Source organism: Blennius ocellaris (assembly GCF_963422515.1).
Source record: "Blennius ocellaris genome assembly, chromosome: 7".
NCBI lineage: Eukaryota > Metazoa > Chordata > Actinopteri > Blenniiformes > Blenniidae > Blennius > Blennius ocellaris.
Genome location: NC_137656.1, coordinates 5,073,567 through 5,097,548, shown reverse-complemented (window position 1 = coordinate 5,097,548; position 23,982 = coordinate 5,073,567). Strand labels below are relative to the sequence as shown.

General features: G+C 42.8%; 1 protein-coding gene across 1 annotated transcript in view; it reads right to left on the bottom strand.

Moving 5' to 3' along the window:
* LOC308131920 (transmembrane protein 132B) overlaps positions 1-23,006 on the bottom strand; it is a gene marked incomplete at both ends in the record, with an annotated part of 302,585 nt that extends 279,579 nt beyond the window's left edge. Inside the window, one exon of the mRNA XM_080498813.1 lies at positions 22,925-23,006. Within this exon, the coding sequence (XP_080354939.1) occupies positions 22,925-23,006 (82 nt within the window). The remainder of the gene's footprint in view (positions 1-22,924) is intronic.
* Positions 23,007-23,982: the final 976 nt, after the last annotated feature.

Below are 23,982 nucleotides of genomic sequence, written 5' to 3'. Positions count from 1 at the left end.
GCATGATCAGTCACAGTCGCCATTTGAAAACTGCATTTACGCTCGATTTGGGCGTGAATGATGTTGTTGATGGGGGCCGGAATATCCAAAGAGGAGCTTCATTATAAATGAACTCCTCATGAGTCCCACCCCCCCCCCCCCCCCCCCCCCCCCCCCACCGGAAAAAGAACTCTGCAGCCATCTGTCAACAGAGGGGGGGAAAAAAACTTTTCTGCCATTTATCAGCAGTGCAAGCGGATGGATAGAGAGATGAAAGTTGTGTGATCCCTGGCCAAGCCTTTCTCCATCCGCCCTCCAACCCCCTACGCAGAGATCTCAGCAGCAGCCACTGGCAGCACTTGCCCAAGGTCACAGGGACAAAGTCATGGGTAGGAGAGAGAGAGAGAAAGAGGAAGAGAAAGAGCAAGAGAGAGATAGTGTGTGTGTGCATGTGTTGAGTTGTGTGAGAAGATCTGTGCATGCTTTACGTGTAGAGTCGGGGGTGTGTTGGTGCCACTGTGTTTCTGTTCAGGTATAGAGGGAGAGAGAGGGGTGGGGGGTTGAGATCATGTAAACCGGTATGTGTGCTCATGTGATAGTATTTATATGTTTGAAGAACTGGGTGGGGGGGTGGGGACGGGGGGGGGTCCTGGGTGTGTGCACGCATGTGTGTACTTGTTTTGCTAACATTGTGTGCTTCAAAGACTGAAATGTGACCTGGAATAGAATAGATAGAATGCTTTATTTGTCATTATACATGACAAGAACAGAAATGCTTGACCAAACAAAACATGAACTTCATGTATTTGAGGATTGTGACATGGTGAAGTGAGGTTACAGTCGGGTTAAGGTCACACTAAGGGTCAGGGTTGCTTTTATACACTTGTGATAATAGTGCAGAGTAAGACCCTGTTTACACGATAACGTTTCAAGTGAAAATGCATCCGTTTCCAGTGAAACAACAGAAATTATGATCATGATATAGTTAGTATGCCAGGCCATGAATTAGCAAGTCCTATTGGTTGTTTATGTCATGAAACCACATACACATGCGCGCAGAGAATATTATGTTATCAACTTTAACAATGGGGAGTACACGGACATTCATATGGACAGACAACCAAGTTATTACGGTGACTGTCACCTATAAAACTACCAAGACCCGAGAAAATACAATTAAACTAGCGTCAAAAACTTTGTGCTGATGGATAAAGTTAGGAAAAGTTGTGAGAGACTAGAGATTTTCAATGAGTATGACTCATGAGTGATGTGGTACAAATATGTGTGTGATTCTGTGCATGAGAGAGAGAGAGAGAGAGAGAGAGAGATGAATAAAGATGGCTGCTTGTGCCACAACCCAGCAGGCCGGACAACATGACGGTAACTAATCACCTCGAAACCACTGCACTAATGAGCCAAACACACGCGTGCAACAACCCTGAGGGACGCATGGACACACCTAACAAACAATCTTATGAGAGCAGTTCACTCTTCTCCCGACCGGAATGGGCTGAATGTCCGCGGACTCCACAATTAGCCCAACAAACCGACACGTGCAGATAAATCAAAATTATGAGACGTTCCTGCGCACGAGCAGATGGCAACGCTCACGGAACATTATATACAGTATCAGTATCCACAGCAGACTGCACGGTGTGTGTTGGCCGTCGCCAGCGATCCATCAGGAACCCCCGCTGCCACGCGGAGGTCAAACCCATCAACCCCAGAGACCGTTGCCAGGACAATGCGCACTTCGGCCAAGAACCAATCACGACAAGTCTTGCACGCTTCAAGGCACACCATAGGTCATCCCGGCGCAGGACAGGATGGAGTCTGAACTTACCAAGTTTCGGTTCAAGCTCATAAATGACAGTGGTGCAATATGTGCAGTCTCTGCAACACTTCTCAATAAATTTATGTTAGGAGGAGGTTTCCTCAGAAGCCCTGAAACTTATCAAGCATCAGGTCAACATATCTGATCACGACTAATATACACGTTTGCAGTGAGATACCAGGATTTGCCCGTATATTAGACAATGAGATACAGTCAAAGCAAATTAATAATTATCATTAGGGTTTCTTGTGATTACTGCAGCAGAAATATTTTTATTTTGGGAATTTGCTGTATGAGTGTTCTCGGAGAAAACTTGCAAGTGAAATTATGAGCTCGAACAATGTCTCACAAAACTCCATGCTGGATTAAACATGGGATTTCAATAAGGCTCATTTGTCCCAGTCCATGCTGGCTCAATGAGGCCTTTCGCTTTTGCTTTCCAGTGGGAAATGTGTTCCTCCACAGCGTTGGACACAGTGCAGAATATTCCCTCACCCCACTTTTGAGTGAATCATGAGGAAACTATTTGGCGTTATCATTGACAGTTATTTAGATTAACCATCAAGAGAGATTCTTTATTCTGTGATACCTCTGAAATTACATGTCAAATTACACTGCTTGCAATTAATGGATTTTTTTTTTTTAAAGAGGTTATCAGTTTATCACAGAGAGAGTCACACCAATGGAAAATTGAAGATTATTTCTTTGGGTTGCACAAATCAGAGAAAGTCAAGGCGAAAATGCAATTTCTAAACTGAAAGGCCACGAAAAAGCTATGCTGGAGTCTTCGTACTGTGCTAACCACAGCATAATCACGCTGTGTTACAGCGAATTGAAAATTTCCAACAAGAAAACTGAGAATAATGAAGCACTTTGAGTGAAGTCACCCAGGATCGATTTGATTTCTTATTATGGGCCTCAAATCAAAATTTTCCAGAGAGGATCTGAATACCGGAGATGTAAAATTATATTGTGATGGTGCCTGGGACTTCTAACCTGAAAAAAAAAAACATTTTCATATAGGTATAAAGACTGCAGATAAAACTGTGAAAGTGTGCAATATGAGACCCTTAAATTGTTCTGCCATTTATCGTTTACCGGAACAGCACAAGCGCTCCCCGGGGGAAACTGGGCAAGCAATCAACCAGAAACGGTTTTGTAGTTGTCGGACGTAAAAACGCACACACCGATCATCAGAGGAAATCCCTTTACAAAACTGGCTCAAATTTATAGGGAAGCAATAAAGCCTTTTTTTTTTTTTTTCTTTGTCTTCTTGACTTCCTCCATTTACTTTTCATCCACTGCTCTACTGAAAGGCTTCCCATGGCTTTCTAAACGGTGCATTCAACTCTTTTTGAAGTCCTTGTTGTTCACCCTTCGTCTAACCCCTCCCGTCTTCCGCCGTCTTCCACCGTCTTCCCCGGGTTGCCTTCAGGTAAACATTCGCCAGTGCAACCCGAGCGTCTCAGGTAAAGATATGCAGATTAACTCTGACTCCTTTGCATAACGAGCTCTTATTTGCCAGTCTAATTACGGTGGCATGCCGAAGCCGTCCCAGAGCTGCCCTCAGGTTTCATTAGCGGGAGCTTCGTTAAAGTGGTTTGTTAACGGGCAGCTAATCGCTCCCTCCTTCTTTTACAAACAGTGGCGCCTGGAAGTCCCGGGAAGACTCCTGCTAGGCACACGGCGCTGTTGGTTTAAAGAAGGACGCGCGCAGACACGCGGGGATTCAGTGAGCAAACACATTACACACTCGCACAAACACGCACGTACTTGCTGGGTACTCGAGAGACAAAAGAGTCGGTCAATGCATTGAAGATTCTTCTTTTACTCACTGCTAAGAATGCACACACACACACCAGGCCGAGGGATACAAATAAGGTGCCGCAAGTATTTAGATGAGCAAACAATGGGCGAGGTCATTACACACTTGACTGAATATTTCCAGAATCACCAGTATGTAGGCCAGCTTTATGCTGCACGTAGTATAATTAGACACACGGTATGTATTTATTTAGCATAACGCCTGCAGACAATTCATGTGTGATTCCAGAGGAGCGCCTCAGAAATTCAGGACAGCTTTTCTCGAGGTATGGACACGGAGCCGCGGGGACGCCCCACGGAAAGCTTTGAAGAGCATTTGTCGGAAAATTCCCCAACGCTGTATTTTCATAGTACCAACCTGAGCGTTCTTCTTTCACGGGAAGCCATTGTCTCAACGAGCCACCAGGCTAATTCAAGGTGAAAACAATTGTGCTTCCATGTTTCGCCATTTCCATTGTTCATTTACAGAGCTCATATTAAAAATGAAAAAACTTTTTTTTTTTTTATTGAGGTTGTCATAACTATGACAGGAGCAATGCCAGTTGTCATATGAAAAGATATGTAGTCGCTGCAACAAACCTATATACTGATACCAAACTTGCTTAAGTTACTTTCCCAAGAAACTTTTAGTTTGCAGTATCTAGTAAGTCCATCACAGTTTAAACGTTGCCAAGTAACTGCAATCGATTGTCTTTTTAGGAATTGGGATGAGTTGGTACCATTGTAGCCAATTGACTGACGTGAGTAACGACGGGGGTTGCTAAAAAATCAACTTGTTATGTTGTTTTGGGATGGCAATATGTTGACAATCTGATATTGAATGAATCCACAAAATGTATATCCGACAGTGTATTTAACGTGTCGCTGTAGTCTTGAACGTACTGGACACCATAGCAGTCAACAATAAGATCATAAAGAGTAATAAAGTGATTACATTTCTCTTTGCATCATCGAGAACTGAAACGCAGACACAATAAGAGGCAGGATCAGGTTATTTGTGGTGTATCGTCTCGCTGGGTGAGTCAGTGTCTGTAATCGCCAGGCTGTCACTCTGATCTACAACAGATGCAGCTTCAGTTCTTCATTTCTTAAGCACAGCCTGACGCCAAATTTCACAGAGAGGCTCGTTGCTTCGCCGCAGTCAATTTTTGTGCGGCAGCATCACTGAATTTCACTGTTCTTTTGGCTCCACGCAAAGACTTTGTTGGCGTGTCGTGTGACTCACGGCGACTGTAATGTACACTTTAATTCTTCGAGTTGATGCAGGAAGAAAAGAAAAGGCTGCGGTCGGTGGGTGTTTTAACAGAAAAAGGCAGCTGACGGTGTAAAAAGGAACGCAACGAAAAGGTTCTAGTGTGTGTCTTTGCTTAACCAGCACATAAATTAATGACTATGTTTTGCCACTACAGAGCCGCGGCCCCACAATAGGCCTCAGGGACGGATGCCCAAAATCCTTACAGCGTCTCCCTTTGACGGGTCTCGAGCGCAGCCGAGTCCGGCATGTTAAACATTATGTAGATGCGGTCGCGCAGCCGCTGGGAGCTTTGTAAATAGTGGAAATCTCCGCTGTAATGCTGGCCCACGGGCTGAGAGCAACAACAGAGTGAAATGTTAAATCTCTCGTGCCCCCGACGGCTTCCTGCGCCAAGCACACGTCCATCCTTTGTTTTCCAAATCTGTTCATTTTCTCTTTTCCCTCGTCTCGAATTTTGCTCTTTTTCCTTCTCTTTTCCTGCAGTTCATTCATTCATTAACTCTCTTTGCCTTCTTCCCCTTCCACCATTTCTCTTTCTGCCTCTCATCTCATTCCAATCTCGCTCTCTTTTTTTTCTCACCGCTGGCCAAAATCTCTCATTTCACACAGCTACTTTTTTTTTTTTTCATCCTCTTTTCATCTCTCTCTCGTGCTCTCTCTCCATCCGATGTTTTTTTTTTTTTTTTCTGCACAGTGCCCAGATCGTGGCCTGGTCTGGCCTTTTAATGTCTCCCTCTGCCTCGCTCTCGTCTTAACTGTTTCCACTTGCTCTCTCTTGAACTGTTGCTAATGCCGGCGAGCGTTCGCAGCAGACGCCAGCCCAGCGGTCTGCATGCAAGCACAAACAAAGAACTAATCGAAAGTCCCGTACAGGTAAGACGCAAAGCTATTTATATTAATCCTGCTCGCAAATATACACACACGATCCGGCTCATTGCAAAAGTGCATTACTTGGTGTGCAACGAAAATATTTACCAGGCCCAAAAGGGGCTGGAGATGAAAGGTGACTGCGCCCGTAGAAACCCAGTCACGCAAAACATCATCAGTCATGTTTACCATCTACCCCCTGCACAGCCTCTTCTTGGACCTTTTTCAGCTTTGTGAACAGTTTTGAGTCTGGTTTTCAAGTGAAAACTGCAAAATTGTGTAGCCTTTTGGGTGCGCGCCTTCATGTTCTATCCAAAAGACAGCATTGCGGGGTGGCTGGGTCCTATTCTCAGTTCAATTCAATTGGATTTTATTTGTATTAAATAAAATTCAACAGTCGTTTCAAGGCATTTTTAGAGAGAAAAATCCAACAACTCAAGCTGTGGTGAATAGGGTTACCCTGGTCCGGTGACCGGTCTAATAAACGATTAACATGGGGAGCCAGAAAATCACACACACCCAATCAAACTTTATATACATAAAGTGATCAATATCTTCGGATTGCATCAAGAACTTTTAAGTTATTGGAGGTCATATTGCATCGGTCACTTTAGAGTAGTGAAAATTGGACTTTCTTGGCATTAGTCAAGTTTTGCGTCAGCTGGAACAGAGGTATTTTTGTAAACAAAGGATTGTCTCACTGCTTGGCTTAGTCTTCAGTCATGAAACTGAACTCACATTATCAAGGTAACAGTTGTATATTAATTTATGAGCTCAGTGCCGTTGAGACAAATAACAAGGCTGCAAAGCCCCGAAAACACAGAAAATGAATCATTCATTCATGCAATTTAATGGGGGAAAGGGAATTAATGATACATTTCTTTTCTATTTGCTTTCTCTGACTAGACACAAACAAAGAAGTCAAAACGGTGTGTTTCCAAATTGCACAGAGACGTGTCTGACAAACAAACCACTTTTCACTGATTCAGACAAACTTCAGGGGAGCTTTAATTTCTGCAGGTAAATTAACATAATTATGCACAAAATGAATGCAAACATTGGACAAAGGGCAGAGTACATCCTAGATGAGCCGTCAGTCCAATACAATGCTAAAGCAAAGAGACCCACGTACAGACATGGAAAACGTGCAATCTCCACACACACAAAAAAATCCTTTAAATGCACAGATCAATTTGCTGCTACATCCCAGTGCTAACCACAATGTCGAAAACACCAGAAGCACTATAAGGGTACAATGGGTTGAAGCTGATTATTGTGATCATTGCATGCTTTATCTGAACCTCTAAAAACAGCAATTTCTTGAGATTATCTGACTTTTTTTATATCCCTTCATTGACGTTTGTACATGTCATGAATATATTCTAAATCATTTTAGAAAGTTTCGAGAGGACAAAAAACGCTTTTCACCATTTATACTTGATTATAATTGAAGTATAACGATTACAATAATTTCGTTTGAAACGATTCCATTAACATTTTTGAGTCCTACTATTGTACAACATGATGTGTTAATACAACAAATATTTCAAAATTTTACTTATTACAAGGATTAAACTTAAGTCAAAATTCTAGAAGCTATCAGAGCTACTGAAGCCCAACATGTAATAATTTGTTTTTAAATTCAATCTGAAAAGTCAGAATGTTATTAGACCTGTAATATGCTTACCTTTTATTCGTATGTCGCATGGACTTCCTCCTCTGTTTTGACTTGTTTGCAACCGCTAAATTAATCATGTTTTCTTCAAATTTAACAAAAAAAAATTGCAATTATATTCATTCTAAGTGTATATAGATAAAATACTCACAAACAGTATTTTCTCCTTTAGACAAAATACTACTTCTTAGACAATTATCAAACTTTTATTTCCAGTTGTAATCAAACAAGCAAAGAGATCCACGTACAGACATGGTGAAATGTGATCACATTCAGTCGACCAAAACGCCTGAGAAAAAGACATTTTCATTGTGGAATAAGGCTTGAAGAAACCCAGTGGTTGACCTACGTGTGTTTCGGAAATAAGAAAACTGTTAGTTCTGAAGGAATCGTCTCTAAAAGAGTTTCACTCGTGGCACCCTGCAATAAACTGAAATTTCACTAATTACCTCACAGTGAAGAGCTAAAACACAGACACCGAGTATCCTAAAATGTAATGGACTCGGTCCAACTTGGTCCATAATTAAGCATGACAACCTAAATGGCTTCATGGGCGTAATTGGTGTCTGCGCCTCCAGCGCGCTTAACGAATATCACCACTTTAAATCCAAAGCATGGTTGTTAGTAGTTTCAGTGCTATGATGAGCGGGCTTCCGAAATGAATATATGGGAAGGGCAAAAGAGAGCAAAAGCCTGAGTTTAGAGCTTTACAACTTCTGCTGTTTTCAGAGATGTTCAAAACTGCCTGGGTCCGTTTGTGTCATAAATGTTCAATCATGCTTCACTGGATTGAAGTAAATTAGGTAAATCCTAAAGGGATCATATTATACAAAATTAACTTTCAAATCGTTTTCCAACAGTAATCTGCTTCCCCATAAAAACTCTGTCATCTCTCTCCATGGCTTGTTTCAATTTTTAAGAAGTGTGTTGCTCGAACGAGCCAATCAGAAATCAAACCCTATATAGTGTCATCATGGGTGTAGCCAATCCCATTCAAGGTTGGCCCTCCCTTTGACCCTCCCATACTGAGGCAGCTCTGCTCTGGCACATGGCACCATGAGAGGAAGTACTTCCTCTTCTTCCCAAGATGGGCATGTGTGGGCGGAGCCAGTCCGGCTCACACAGACACAGCAGATTCCAAATGCAGCTCCTATGATCCAATATTCAAATGGATGAAAATCAAAGAAAAGCTAGATTTGGGGCAATAATCTTTGGACGGAGCAATTTGTGAACAAATGACACCCATGTGAAATTGTTGAAAGCTGTGCAATAGGAGATCTTTAAGGTTATGAGAATCAACGACGTCAGCTTTAACGCAATCACATTGGATTATGAAGCCATTAAAGATATACCTTCATTTAACCATCTAGGCAGCATGGTTTCTACTGATAATGACTCTGAAAACAAAGACCAAGCAAGAAATTTTGAAGATAGATCTGCTTTTTTTTGTTGTTGTTGCTCAGACCAATATGGAGCTCCAGAACCTTTAAGACCAAGCTGAAGATCTGCAATAGCAACATCAGGGCTGTCTTACTCGACAGTGCTAAGAGCAGGAGGGTAACCAAAACAATCTCAGACCGGGTCCAAGTGTTTATTAAACGGTGTCTGCCTGCCATCCTTGGGATCTGATGGTAAATCGTAATTAATATCTATTGGGAAAGCAGGAAACAACTGGTACAACAAATACACAGAAGGAAGAGGTGGATCAGGCACATGCTCAGGAAAACCCACAACAGCGTGGTAAGTAGTAGTAGTGCTATCATTGAACCCACAGGGCAAGAGAAAACAAGGCTGCTACCCCAAATTGAGCTGGAGACAATCAGTTGAACAGAAACTCTATCCAACTCAGAAGAGCAGAAGGGCCCCATATTAACTCAAGATCATTTGGAGTGGTGTACTTATGTGGATGCTCTAAACTCCTCATAAGAACAAAAGGGGTTAAAATAAAGTCAGTCTTAAATCTTGGGAGCATCAACAATGGTCAACACTGGTCCTGCTTTTGCGTGGATGCTCACGCTTATAGCTTAACGAAAACCAGAGAAGGCCTCGGTAGCCTTATTTTACAGCACAAACTGGGCTCTCCAGATCAAAAAAAGGTTCAGAACCACAGCTTTGCTGTAAAATCCGCCGCTACATCGCAAAATACGTGGAATGTTTGCTCCCTCGCTCTCCCAAGGACAAGAGCAAAACCACACAGCCTAATTGATTTCTGTGAGCGTCCAAAGTGAGTGTCGCACTCCACCAGCATAATGCATTTGCTTTATTTTCACTACCCCCCCCCCTTTTTTTTTTTAACATCCACATGCGGCTTCAGGTTTGAAATCAATTTGGCTCAGATGAAAGTTTTCAATTTCATTAGCTTGATCAAATGGAGCACTGTTAACAGGCGGCGGTAATAGAAAATCATTTAGGCCGAGGCGGCTCACACACTCTCAAAGGACTGGTTAAGAGCTGCTCGGAGAGGGAGAGATAAGGGTTGGAGAGGGGAAGAAGGAAGGGAGGGAGGGAGGGAGGGAGGGAGAAGGTGACATGTGGGAAAATATCGACAAGAGACGAGGAGCGAAAAAAGAGGAGTGAGGCGCTCTGAATGACGGCAGATGATGTCTGAGAGGACAGAAAAGAGGAAGAAGACTCTCAACGAAAGAAGACAGAACTCGGAGAAAAGCAGAGAAGGAGAAAGTATTGGAGTGATTGATGACCGTTCAGGGATGAATAAATGAACAAAAATGCTGCCACAAAGGAGAAGAAGGAGAATGCAAAGAAATGGGGGAGGGCGGGGGAGGCAGACAAATTTGTCTCGTCCTCTTGTATTGGTATAAGTACTGGCCCATTAAACCCCCGTTATTGCTCCTCTGATGTTTGTCAGAAAAATAATGTTGTGAAGAAAGAACATAAATAAACTATTAGCCATCAAAAGACTCGAGGCGGGCAGCAAGCTGCCGGCTAAATATCAGCGCCGCGATGAGGGGAAAACAAATGGGGAATCAGTCAGGTGCGGGTACGAGAGAGGAATGCAAAGGATTAAAAAGTCTGACAAACAGGTAGGACACCTTCACATGAACCGAGGGGAAGGAAAGAGTGAAAACATTCAGTCATCGGCCAAAAGTCTGACTTGAGTGAATAATTTGAGAGAAAATAATCCAATGTTTTGTAGGATGACTGGTACTGGGGTCACGTCAGAGTTGCTAAGTTGGAACCATTCAACACTTTGGCCCCGTTCACACAATGTTTCAAGAGAGGAAGTCGTTTCTGAGAGGTAGCAGAAACACCGCATCGTCGTCGTGCAAGTGGACAACGAAAGCACAACGCAATGTTGTCACGAACTGGGCACTTAACCCTGAACTTACTGAACCTGAAATACTCACTACTGCTAAGCTAAATACACTAATAACGCCTTTATTTTTTTTTAAAATTTTTTGGCGTTTGTCCATACTGTAATACCATCTGGTGTGACGTCTATAAACCGTTTATCAACCGTGACAATTTCAATCTGAAGGTCAATAGTTAAAAATACAGAATAATTACTACACTGTAAAAATGAAGAGTTTCTTGAATTAGTGTGCAACGACTTGATTGCATTTAACAGACAGTCAATTTGTTTGAGATAGTTCATCACAGTGTGCTGCAAGAAGACAAATTTACCCAGAATATTTCAATCTGGATTCGAGAGAAAGACTCCAGTCTGGAATCAAAACCCATGTATTATTGTTGAACACCACTGCAACCCTGATTGAGAATACATGACTGAATGATCCTAATATCTTACTTCAAGAAACATTTGATGTCATTTAGGAAGAAATATGTTTCATAATTAGCATAATCAGGCACTCAAAATCGTGCACGACACGCACACACGTACACACTCACTCAGAAATACACACATTATGGTAAATCACAACAAATTACACTCAATCCAAATTCAATGGGAAAAATGAAAGCTAATGTAAATCATTGAGTCATTGTATCATGGTGACAATGATCAGCTGGTGTCCTCGCCACACACACACACACACACACACACACACACACACACACACACTCATGCAGAGAGTGTGCTTTTAATCAGCCGAGTGAAGCTAATGCGGGGGAAATGTGTCGCTGATTAGCTCAACCTTAAACCCCAAGCCTCGACTTCCAGGCTGGCGCGAGCAGTCGAGCACACAAACACACAAAATGTGTACCCACATAGGCACACATGCACACACACACACACACACACACAGACACACACACGCGCAAAAATTACCCCGGCTATTCATACTAATCTGAAGTAAAATGACTTGCTCATTAGCAGGACCCTTAAACCTCTCGACAGGCCTTTGAAACCCGCCGTCTCGTGGTCACAAAGTACACACACACACACACACACACACGCCTGTGCAGACGGAGTAAGCCCGTTCACAACTGCTCAGATTAATCAGTTGACTCTCAGCAAGTGCTTACAGATCCTATTCAGAGCAAAAATGTAAACACCAGGTCTGAAAATATTATGAAAGGAGGAAGCAAGTCTAGCGTTGATTATATAGACCTGGAGTTGTAACAAAAAGCACAAAACGTAAAACTGACCTTTACTTTCATCCAACCATAAATTGAGCCTCGATGGCTTCAAATAGTTTGTTTTGCACCTAAAAGTGTTTGAAATTGTACCAAAGTGGGAAGCTGGCTGTTGACTACAGACAGCGAAAGAGCCCGACATCATCCGATCTCGACAGAGAGGAATTTGGATCATTAATGGATTGTCCATTCAGATGCTCAATTTTCCGAGGGGTCGCCACTGAAAGTCAATGAAACTTGTGGGACTGCGATTCATCGCAGAGTTTTAAGACCTGATACTTCTCTTGCCATTACTGGGATTTGGCTATAGGTCTCACACACTCATAAACTAATTGAAATATATTAGTAGGTCAGAAGAAACACAATTGTTTGAGAGTATTTTGGTATGAGAATGAGTTATTCATGTTTGTAAAAAAAAAAAAAAATTTAAATAAATAAAACAATCTGATTGATGTTACAAACAAAACTGCTGTGAATATTCTCTCTGCATTACCGTTTCACTGTTTGTAAATCAGACACAATGGTGGAGTATGTTACAAGAGTTATATGTTGTACACTAGTCAGCTATTTATTGTTCTTCAATTATCTCTAATAAACTTCAACAGAAACACAAACTGACAGAAATGGGTCAAATCATTTTGCCAAAAAAAAAAGATTGTATTTTTGTGCTTATTAACATGCTTGATTTTGATAGAGGCAGAGTGCAGACCTTGAGAAAATGTCCAAAAGCTGGTGAACAAGTCTGTGCATGACGTAGCAGAAGTAAGTGACCGCTGACTGACCTGATCTGATGAGGTAAATATGTGTTGAACGTGGATTTCAGAGGTCAGTCCAGGACCCAGCGAGCACTTCTTAAAGAATAAACCCATTTATTCAAATCGCTGCTAAGACTCCGAAACCTGGAAACACCGGGGTATATTTGATCTTCATCCAGTGAGTCCATTTGACAAGTATAAACCTTGACACATCACTCAACCTCCATCCATCTCTCGCACACGCCGCACTCAAATCCAATTCTACTTTGAGTGGCCAAATTGGCCACACTTAATAAAATGTCTGCTGTCTGGAAGTCTACAAATCCCGGAGATTCTCGCAAAGTTATCAAACAGAGAAGCACTCAAGTTTCTGATTAAATTTGAGCAGGTTTGAAGCCCCTTCTGGTTCAATATCATCCACAACTCTGCCTTTCATCTGCCTCGTTGTCTAACACCACTCGCCGCCTCATTCACTCAGCCAAATCAAACAGTCATTCCTACAACCGATTCCTAATTACACCCGTGGCGCTGAGGGCTTGTAAGGACTCGAAGAGGTAAAGCGCGGAGTTGAACGAGTTGGCAAAGACATCGACCTGCGGGCGTCAAATACTATAGACGTCTTCAAGGGTAATAATGTGGACGTGTCGAGGATTAAATGTGTACGTGATATAAATGACAGGTATCAAAGGGAACTTGTGACCAGTTAAATTATATATTGGGAGTCTCGGCTGAGGAAAGGTGAAGATTGTCTATAAAATGTGGGAGAAAAACACACGCAGGCTCATGTTGAACATCAATCGCAGGCCGATACAATGATCCAGCTTGATGCCCACAGTTACAATACACCAAGAAGAAAAAAAAGTCAAACATCAGAACAGATGTGACTTCAGCTATATTTATATATATTTCAGTTTGCAGAAAGAACTCATAATTTCTCTTCTGTTTCTTTGACTAAGTAAGTTTCTTTCTATTGGCTAAACACACAGGGAGCCACTGTTGCTGAGCCTGCAGGCTTTTAGCACTCGTAATTTGACACCAGCCTCGTCGCTGTAACACTTATGATATAGCTGAAGCGACTTCTGAATTTAATGCTTTTGAAGTGTTCAGAACTATTAAAAAAAAACGCTTCAAACATCTCTTTAATGAAATTACTTAAACATAGAGCTTTATATAATTTGGGAATTGGTGATAATGTTGTCGAGGATTGCACCAAATATATGCTAATGTCATCATGCTTTGAGATAGATTATTCTACATAACAGTGCTCTCTTTCTAGCCCTTATCTACATGATCAACTGATTCAGTTTCTTATGATTGAATGTGATTCGATGCACTTTTCTTTCATATTTAAAAGTCTGTCCACTTGAATTTGCAAAGCCCGAATGCACAGCGCATGGAAGCGTAATTTATTGTAGGTCACTTAGTCTCTTGCGAGACGTGCTGTATGTAACATATCTTGTTATATAACGACACATTTGTGATGTATATTAGCAGTCTGATCCTTTTGCCTTGGAGTCCCTCAGCCAAGACTGTCCTAAAGAATGGCCCTTGTTTCTGATCTTTGATTTACCAAAGCAAATGACACTTCCCCAGGTCAGGGCCAGCCGTTTCTTCCAAAGCAAAAATTGTAAAGTCGAATCAATACAGATCTTATGCTCGTAATAAATAATACAGTTTGTGGTGGCACAGTGGTACTGCAGAGTGTATATGCAATATTTTATGGATAATTCAGTGAGGGACTTGTCTAATTGGAATAATAATATGTGCACTTGATGTGGCATTAGGCAGCTTGATTAATAAAAAACAGATTTTGTCACACAAGAGGGGGAAACTTTTTACTTTTAGTTGTACGTGCACTATATCGAAATAGTAATTTCCATCTCATCATGAGCTCTGATCTGATGAACGAGTCAAAACCAAAAATAAATCATTCAAACAGAGAATTTCTTCATGACCTGATAATTGCAGATGTGTCAACATTAGTCTTTTACTCATTCATCAATATTGTGAGTACATGATGAGACGCCGGCTTGCTAATAACACACTGCTGTCACTGGGGGGGGTGGGGGGGGGGCTTTAATGTGTGTGTCACTGTAAGCGTGTCCACCCCCCATGGCGATCGGTATCCTTCTCCCCGAGATTTAGTGACACAGAAGGAAGTGGCACAGAGGATGAACACGCTCTCGGGGGAAGATAAAAATCTCTCTCTGCCTCCCCGTCACCACATTCAATCTCTCCATCTCTGTTTGTGTCCTTCCTCCGACTGACGATCAGAGACGATCCGGCTCTGCGTCGCAGCGTTTCAGACCCAAATCTGTGTGTCGGTGACTCAGGTTCTTGACGTTATGCACCATCATGTAAAAAAATAATCAAAATAGAAAATAACTAAATGTGGAAACTGTAGAAGGCCGTTCACTTTTTATACTTTTTATACTATGATTTCTGTGTGATGTTTTCTCTTGTCATATTCATTAAAGAAGATGAAAGGTCTGCTACTATTAAAGCTGAATTATTCATTGTGCTTGGGGGGGGGGGGTTGTTTTGTTTTTTTCAAAGTGTGGGAAAACATCAGCTTTTTGAACATATTCAGGCAAGCAGTCATTTGGTCCTTTTGAAAACCCTGCCAGCACAGAAAGATGAGCAAACCTGAACACAACCATATGGAAAAAAAACCCAACACATTTTCAATTATTAACCGAATGCGACTATGAACAGATCTGATTTTTTTTTTTCATGAAATGAATAAGTTGGTTAAAGTTTGTTCATTATATTGTTTGCTTTTTGTTTTTTTTATAAGTAATTTGTTTTCGTCTTTTTGGGCAGATAGATTTTTGCAATATGCCTCGACATGTTTCGACTGTGTTCTGTCTTCATCTTCATTCTGTCTTATTCAAGAAAATTGAGAAAAATATTGAGGAAAAAGCCACACAAGCACAGGCAGAACATGTAAACTTCACCCAAAGTCCCCGACCTGGAAGCTGTGCCACACTAATAACATTCACTATAGCGGACGTTACTTCTTAAATACGTTATAGATTTATTATCCAACGCTTCCAAGACAAGTGTGTTGGAGCCGTCTCCTGAATTGGAAATTGAAGATTGTGTTCGCGTATAATGTGCCGTTTCACAAATTTTAGTATCAAAGCCCACTCGTTCATGAAAAGGTTTCTCTCGCTCATTGTTGACTCGGAGTTCGGTATCTGGTCCAAGGACGCTTCCACACATGGGCAGGCGGAGCCGGGGAATGAACTGTCAATCACATTGGATTGGAGGACGACTCGCTCCGCCACCTGAGCCTCAACCATCAAACATGCATGATTTTCCTCCGTTTACAACCATCAAGTGTCAAACCAGTATTTGCCCCAGAGGGGAGGAGGAACACATTTTCATGAAAGATGGAGAAACAACAACATTCACCCATCCTCTATATACACTTCAGCAAAGTCGGTGTTGTATTGCACGGGAGCCAACAGTGGCTCAAAGGAAAGTGCTTCCTTCTGGACTGCTCAACTGTACTAAAATGGAATATATACAACCTGGAGTTAAACTACTCGATATTGGGATGAAACATTAAAAAAAAAAAAAAAAGGCACTACATGTGAATCCACACAGCTTTCAGACCCCAGCTTTCAGAACTGTATTAAGTGGTTGTGAGGTATCACTTCTAACCCACTGAACCACAGGAGGAAATATATAATCCAGGATAATATCACGCCCACTTTACACAACAACGTTCCAGAGTGAAAACGGGGAAACTTCCCTTGCGCTTTGGGTGTCTATTTACACGACAATAGTGCTCAAAACCACTCAAAACACAACTTTTTGAAAACACTCTTTTCAGGTGGTAAGTTGTTTTATAGTTGACAACCGCCTATAACAGCAATTCAACTTCGTCATCCGTCCATATGAACGTCCATGTACTCCCGTTGTTAATGTTTATAGCATATCATTCTTTGGGCACATACTGTACATGTGCGGTTTCATCCATTTCCATGTAAATGGCCAAAATTCTTAAAACTTTGCGTAAACACCAAACATTTTGAAAAATCTAAAATGATTTCACTGTTTTCACTTGAAATGCCATGTAAAAAGGGGGCTTGATACCTCAAGCTTAAGATAGAAAACATTGTGATTCTGGGGTCTGCCTCCTCATGGAAATGAAACCAAATACATGGTAAATACGTCATTTTCAAAAGAAGGAAATGTGCGCGAAGTTTTACACTTTCAGAAGTGAGATTCGACTCATTTAAAACCGTTGCAGACATTGACACTGATATAACTGCACATATCATTTAGTTCTGCACTGACGGGCATGACAGGATGATGTATATATATATATATGTTTGTTTATTCATATCCACTTCTGCCATGCTTCAGTTGTTTTAGAAGACCCACGTTGAAATTCCCAGCACACAACACACTACGCTGACAAAATGTGATTGATGTGACAGTTTTCCAATACTGAAAGGATTTGCAGCTGCATGGCAGTTTGCCACACTACATGCAAAACACTAATAAATGTATGAAATGTCTTATTAAAAAAAAAAAAAAGAGAGCGAAAACAAGAAGAAGCATGGAGTGGTTTCTAAAACACACCTCTTTGACCTTCTCCACTGTCTCTTTTTCTATCTGGGCTCGGCTCTCTCACCGTCACCGTGACAAAAAGCCCATGTGAGTGTGAAGAAGGAAGAAAAAAAAAAATACATCCCACTCGAAAGGAGGGTAATTTTTATTTGCAATGTAGTGTTTAGCTTTTGCAGCATACCTTCTTCCATTCACGAGTGAATGCTAAAAGCTCACATTTTTTTACATCTTTGTATTATCCTGTGTGTGATTTTTTAAAATGTGTTTTTTCCTCCTTACAATCTATTCTGTTTGTATATTTTCCTTAGGATAAGCAGCCTCTGTGTACTGGTGTGTATGAATGGGCTGCGTGTGTGCATGTATGTATGTGTGTGTGTGCGTGTCTGTGTGTGCGCGTGTGTGTCTGTGTGTGAGATTGACACGTGTGTGCACGGCTGAATGAGTCAGTCAGTGAATGAAACCAACAAAGAGACACAAAGAAAGCAGGCAGAGAGAGAGGACAGCTTATCGGGAGGGCTGTGTGTGTGTGTGTGTGTGTGTGTGTGTGTGTGTGTGTGTGTGTGTGTGTGTGTGTGTGTGTGTGTGTGTGTGTGTGTGTGTGTGTGTGTGTGTGTGTGTGTGTGTGTGTGTGTGTGTGTGTGTGCGTGTGTGTGAGATTTCCCATCAGTAATTATTAATGCTCTGTATTGCATGAGTAATGGAGCACAGTGCTGACATTCTGCTACAGGTTAACAGTCCAGTTACAGTATTCATTGGGACACACACACACACACACACACACACACACACACACACACACACACACACACACACACACACACACACACACACACACACACACACACACACACACACACACACACACACACACACACACACACACACACACACACACACAGTGGTGTAGAGTGTGTTTTCTCTTCTAGGTTTGGACACTTGAAGTAGAAGCCCTGCCGTGTGGCTGTTTCCTGCAGCGACATTGAAACCTGTCTTCCGTGTGCTGAAATCAACACGCAAACATCCAATAGCATTTGGATGTTTATAATGACAACGACTACTGAAAATGACTGCAATTGTAACATGAATCCAACTTTAATGAAACCTTCTGGTGCAAAATACAGTGAAATATCCCAGAAATCGTGACTTTGAGGCAGGATTTTTCGCAATGAGGGAGCTAACTGTCATGGCAGCATCATTTGATATCTCAGCTCGGATCTCACTGTTGTATTTTGGTGCTACTCTTAAGAAATGTGTTTTTAAAAATATGTTTTATTTGAAATTTTTACCATTTAATTGGTGGTTTGTCGGGCCAGTTTGGAACCTCTTCTGGGCCTTTATCCTTATGATTGACACCCAATTGTTCCAACATGACATAAAGATTCCTTTGTTCTTATATAAGATCTGTACAGAGTTATTTGGTACAAACCTCCAACAGGGACCCCCATCTCTCTATGTTCAGCTTTTACACAGAAAAACACCAACAACTGCACATGAAGCACAACTAGGCAGACACCCATTGGTAATTAACATTCAAAAAAGACCACTAAAATGTTTTAATCACCTCAAATCTACCACCCTGGAGACGCACTAGTTCCTCTAAAGCTGGCCAAGTAACTCGCGAGCCGAGCCCAGAAAAGAGTCCCCTGTGAGGGCGTGTGCCGGGACTAAGTGGGCCTCCTCCCAGACACAGTTCGACCAGCCCCACGGCAAATCAGAGGGGGGGGGGGGGGGGGGGGGTGATTCGGTATTAAGAGCTTTTAGAGCAGAAACTCTAAAGTATGAGAGGCTTTAAATTGGCACAGTGGCTCTGCACTGTCACCGACAGTGACCTCAGACTACAAACCCAAACAACAATGAGCTTTGTTGGGGACGAGCTTTATCCTCTAGGAGGTAACACGCACACGCACAGAACATTTTTTTTTTTTTGCTGAAACACGTGTTTTTCAACCTTGCAAGAAAACCAGAGTGCGTGGAGAAAACTCACATTAAAAGAAGCCAAAATTGGACTTTATCCTGGATTTCTTTGTCTGTGAGGCGAAAGTGCAAACCACCACAATAATCTTTTCATTTTTATTTCAGCTCCGTCCAAATATTTTCACGTAGGATGTTGGAAAAAGACAAACTTATTTGACAAAGTCTCCTGAATTTGCAATCAAGTTTTCAGATTAGTTGTATTCCTGACACCTGCTTTCTGACACCAGAAAATCTCTTTTTTTTTTTTTTTTTTGCCTCAAAAACCCTCTTTTTAAAACTAATTCCAACTCCTAACACAGCACAGCTGAAGTTACCTGAAGAGAAATAACTGGTGCTTCCTACTCTGGATACAACTGCAGTTTACGCAGCAGCTTCACAGTCTCCATTCAGACGTTGCCAAAAGTGAAGTAAAGTTTCTGCCCTTGATTGTTCTTTCTAAGCCAGTTCAAGTTCTGCTGATTCATGTTTCAGCAAAGTGCATGTAAGTGAAGTGAAATGGAGAAAGAAGTGGTTGAAAGGGAGAGGCTGTTGTAAATCTTCAGCGGTGACAGTGTGTGAGGCTGATTATCCTCTGTGATTTGGGTCTTGGTTTCAGTTTTGCCATGTTTAAAACAAGGTTTTCAAAGAAAGAGAACATCGTGAAAGAAGTGATGTGTCAAAAGTTTGCAATGATTTCTGTGAGTGCCACAGAAATAAAATGAGTGAATGATGATTTGCTCTAATGTGAGAACACATTTATTTCCTTCTTTTAGGAGAAAACACTTGGTGCACTATTTATAAATCTCTATTCAACTGAGAATGTCACTCACACGTCTCAAGACTTTATGATGAAAAATGTGGTAAAATCTGTCATTCAAGGACTCTGACATCTCTCTTCATTGAAACAGTCAATAAAGCGTCATTGGCTTGAATTACAAACTGCTCTCCTGCAAACAAAACTCCATATTTGACTCACCTTGTTTCTCCTGTGCATTTCTGCGAGGCACTGCACTCGCAATAAAGCTGAAATATTAATCTGTGGCTGAGCGGAAACAGTCGGAAAATTATGCTCAAAGTGTGTGAAAGAAAGGAGAGACGCCCCCCCCACCCGAGTTCATTTTCATGAGCGCCGCTGATTTGTTTTCCCGCGTTTCCACCGGAACGCTGCAGAGGCTGAGGGGAAACGTAAGGCCCGACTCGCTCGCGGTGCAGACAAGTGTCAATCAAAACATATCTAAACCGCATAATCTCCAAACAGAGAAGTCGCAGAAAAGATGAATGGCACAGGTTTGATTGCGGGGAAGTCTCCCGCCGCTTGCCACGCGTCTCCCGCTGAGACTACAGGGCCCTGATGGTGACCACCTAGTGACTGCTCAGCCTGCTGCCAAGCCTTCAAGGGCCAAGCGGCGCCGCCTTCCTCCGCCTCTGAGCAGGAGTCTCTGTGATGCCTGGGCTTTTGAAGAAACCCGCAATTGCATCCCATAGACGACCTGGAATAACGGGTATGATGTAATTACACTGAAATTGAGGTGTTTTTTTTAAAAAAAGAGAGAAAGAGAAAGAATCCCACTCATGTTCTGAAAAGGGTGACACAAGCCGGTGGAAGACACTTAAAAAAAAAAAAAAAAAAGGCCCAAAAAAATAACACTGGGAAATGTAGTGGCTCTAATTAAAAGGCATCTGAGCAGAATATGTTGTGAAAGGTGTTGTTTTCTGTGGGTGTAGTTAAATATGGAGGTGGGAGTGGAGAAATCTGAAGTATCACAGATGACAGCTGCAGTGTGACAGACAGCAGCCACTCAATACAAAGAAGAAGAAAAAAGACAGACTACTCTACTGTACATTCATGCAGGCTTAACCAGTGCAACATTTGAACTGTGAATCTGGAGGCATGTTAGGATATAAAGGATGGACAGGAAGGTGTGTTTTAACCAGCTTCATTTGCGCAGTAGAGGTGCCAGGGAGAGATCTTTTAACTCCAGCCAAGTTCAAGTGAATCTGTGCACGTGAGGCAGCTCGAAAGAGAGTCGCACAGTGAACAAGACAGGTGAGTGACCACCTCGTTCACCGAGGGAGCAGCTCCACGGCCAAATGCGCCACCAAAAGGGTCGAAGTCAGTGCCGGGGCAGGAGGCAACAGGGGTGGGGTGGAGGGGGGGGGGGAATGGGATAAGTCGGATGAAGACGATGGGGACTGTTGGGGGAAATTCAGCCGTTTGGTTATTCAGCCGTTTTGGGGTTGTTGTTTTTTAAGGGAAGGTTGTTTTTTTGTTTTTTCCCTGCAGGGGCGCAGCTGTTTCCGCGGCGCGCAAAGAACGACCACCGCGCTCCGGAGCGCACGGCGCGGCCGCTCTAAACTGCTCAGTGGGCCGTGAGCGATCCCCGGGCTGAGCACACACACACACACACACACACACACACACACACACACACACACACACACACACACACACACACACACACACACACACACACACACACACACGCACGCACGCACGCACGCACAGAGAGTAATGTGACGTTCCGGTGCTGACGCGCTCCGAGCACTTCAAACCCAAAAACATGCACCACGCTCTTGTTTTTCTGATGCTGAGCCCCCACCACCACCACCACCACCACATCGTTAGAGTAGGTGGGTTCATCCGATCTGAAACCAGACCATCGCAGTCCTGCATTGTAGTGCTCAAATCTCATGCGTCCCAAACCGCGCTCTGAACGGGTTTTGCTTTAATTTAGTTTCTAAAATGCACTTAAAAGTTCATGGAGCACTAGTTAGACATTCTGAATACTTTTATAAACTAATCAGCTTTAGAGATTTTAGCTGTAACCTTCACGTTTTTCTTAATATTGTACGTTTGAGGTAAAGACGACGTATTGTTCTTATTTTAATGGAGACTATTACGCAACTTTCTCGGTTTATTTAAAAGCAGGGAGAAGGATCAGACAAATTCATCAAAACATCTTTACATCCAGGCTGTACCGACCTTAAAATATAAGTAAACGCAGGCCGGAAACTTTCGCAAGGATTTCAAGAAGGATGTGTGATGGAAACCGCCTGTCACGGTGTCACCATGCACGTCCCCGCGTCCGATACCTCAACACGGCCCAGGAGCGAGCCGCTGTCACAGATGGCACAAGTCCGGACGCGTCGGCTCATTCAATTACTTATTATTCAGCACACATATGCGGACACAAGAGATGTCAGTGTTACTATTGGACACCCGATCAGTATTTATGTTTGGAAAAAACCAGAAGGCTTTGAAATTTACAGACCCGTTCTCACACTTCAACATCATATAAATACAGGGAGAAAATTTAAAGGTGAGTATAAGTGATGTCACTTCTTGGCACAGGCGGACACTTCTCTGTGCATTGTTAGTTTGGAGCAAACCGAAGAGGCTGTTCAACTTGAATTGCCTTGGGTTTCACCTCCCAATTTCCGACTGTCATCGTCCTTCAAAGCGAACACAACGTGCCAAATGACGCTCCTGTTCTCACAAGAACAATAGCGAAGCGCGACAAAAGTTGACAATTTTCGCTCCAGTTTCTCCTTCATTTCGTTGAGAATGAAAGCCAGAAAATAAGGAGAGAATAGTCTGCATCTCACGCTGGCAACAAGTTTTCACCCGCCTTAACGCCTCTTACCTTTCCACAGGGAAAGAACGAGCACCGTCTTCCAGAGGCGACATCCCAGCGGCGCGCCTCTTCCTCTCCACCCCGTCTCCATCCCCTCCTGTCGGTATACAATCTCCGGGACTGTTCACAAAACGACACACAGAAGACGAGCTTTGATTTTTTTTGAGAAAAAAAAAAATCGTCACTTTTTTTTTCTCCTTAATTTTTGTCTTTCTTCCACAGATGATCACTGTGACATCGGAGCCACCAATGATTTCATTTTGACCAAATGGCGCTCCCGCTGCGCTTGACCTATAGACAGTGTAAACTATAAATCCTCCAATATTCAAAAATCCCTCCCCCCCGATGGGAAAGTCCAGTGCACGTTGCCTTCTTTATTTAAATCCTCCAAAAAATGTGTGAAAACTGAGTGGCGTGTTACACTGAAGCCACAGCCGATGAATGGACCCGTTTCCCCGAACGGTGCGCTTTTATCCACCGGTGCGCTTTATTTATCCAGACGGGACGCTTTAACGCAGGGGACACCTCCGCGTTTCTGCCCTCAGTCGCAGTTTTCTCTCTTCCAAAGTTGGACGAGAACACAACATGAACTCCAAGCGATTGGGAGGGGGAAGAAAAAAAGTCCACTTCAGAGGCGATTTATTCAAAGGAGAGTGAACAAAAACTGTCACGAAAGGTTCGTTTAGGAATTTAAAAAAAAAAAAGAAAAAGAAAGAAAGAAAGAAATCCTAATTCCGCTCGTCCGGCAGAAGCTCCGTCCGCTCTCCTCCTTTTTTCCTCCCTCCCTGTCTCTGTCTATCCTCCGACTGTCATCCTCCTCCTCCTCCTGCTGTTATCTGTGAGCGTGCGTGCGCGCGCGCGCGACCGGGCTCAACTTGAGAGTCGGTGTACACACTCGTCCGCTCGGGATGGAGGGAGGAGAGAGGAGGAGAGGACTGAGAGAGGAGGGCTGACACTTCCAGCAGGCGGCAGAGGAGGGGGAGGAGGAGGAGGAGGAGGAGGGGGAGGGCCCAGAGGAGGCTGCGGGGCTGAGGAGGGTGCGGGATGAGGCGGGATGAAGGGCCTTG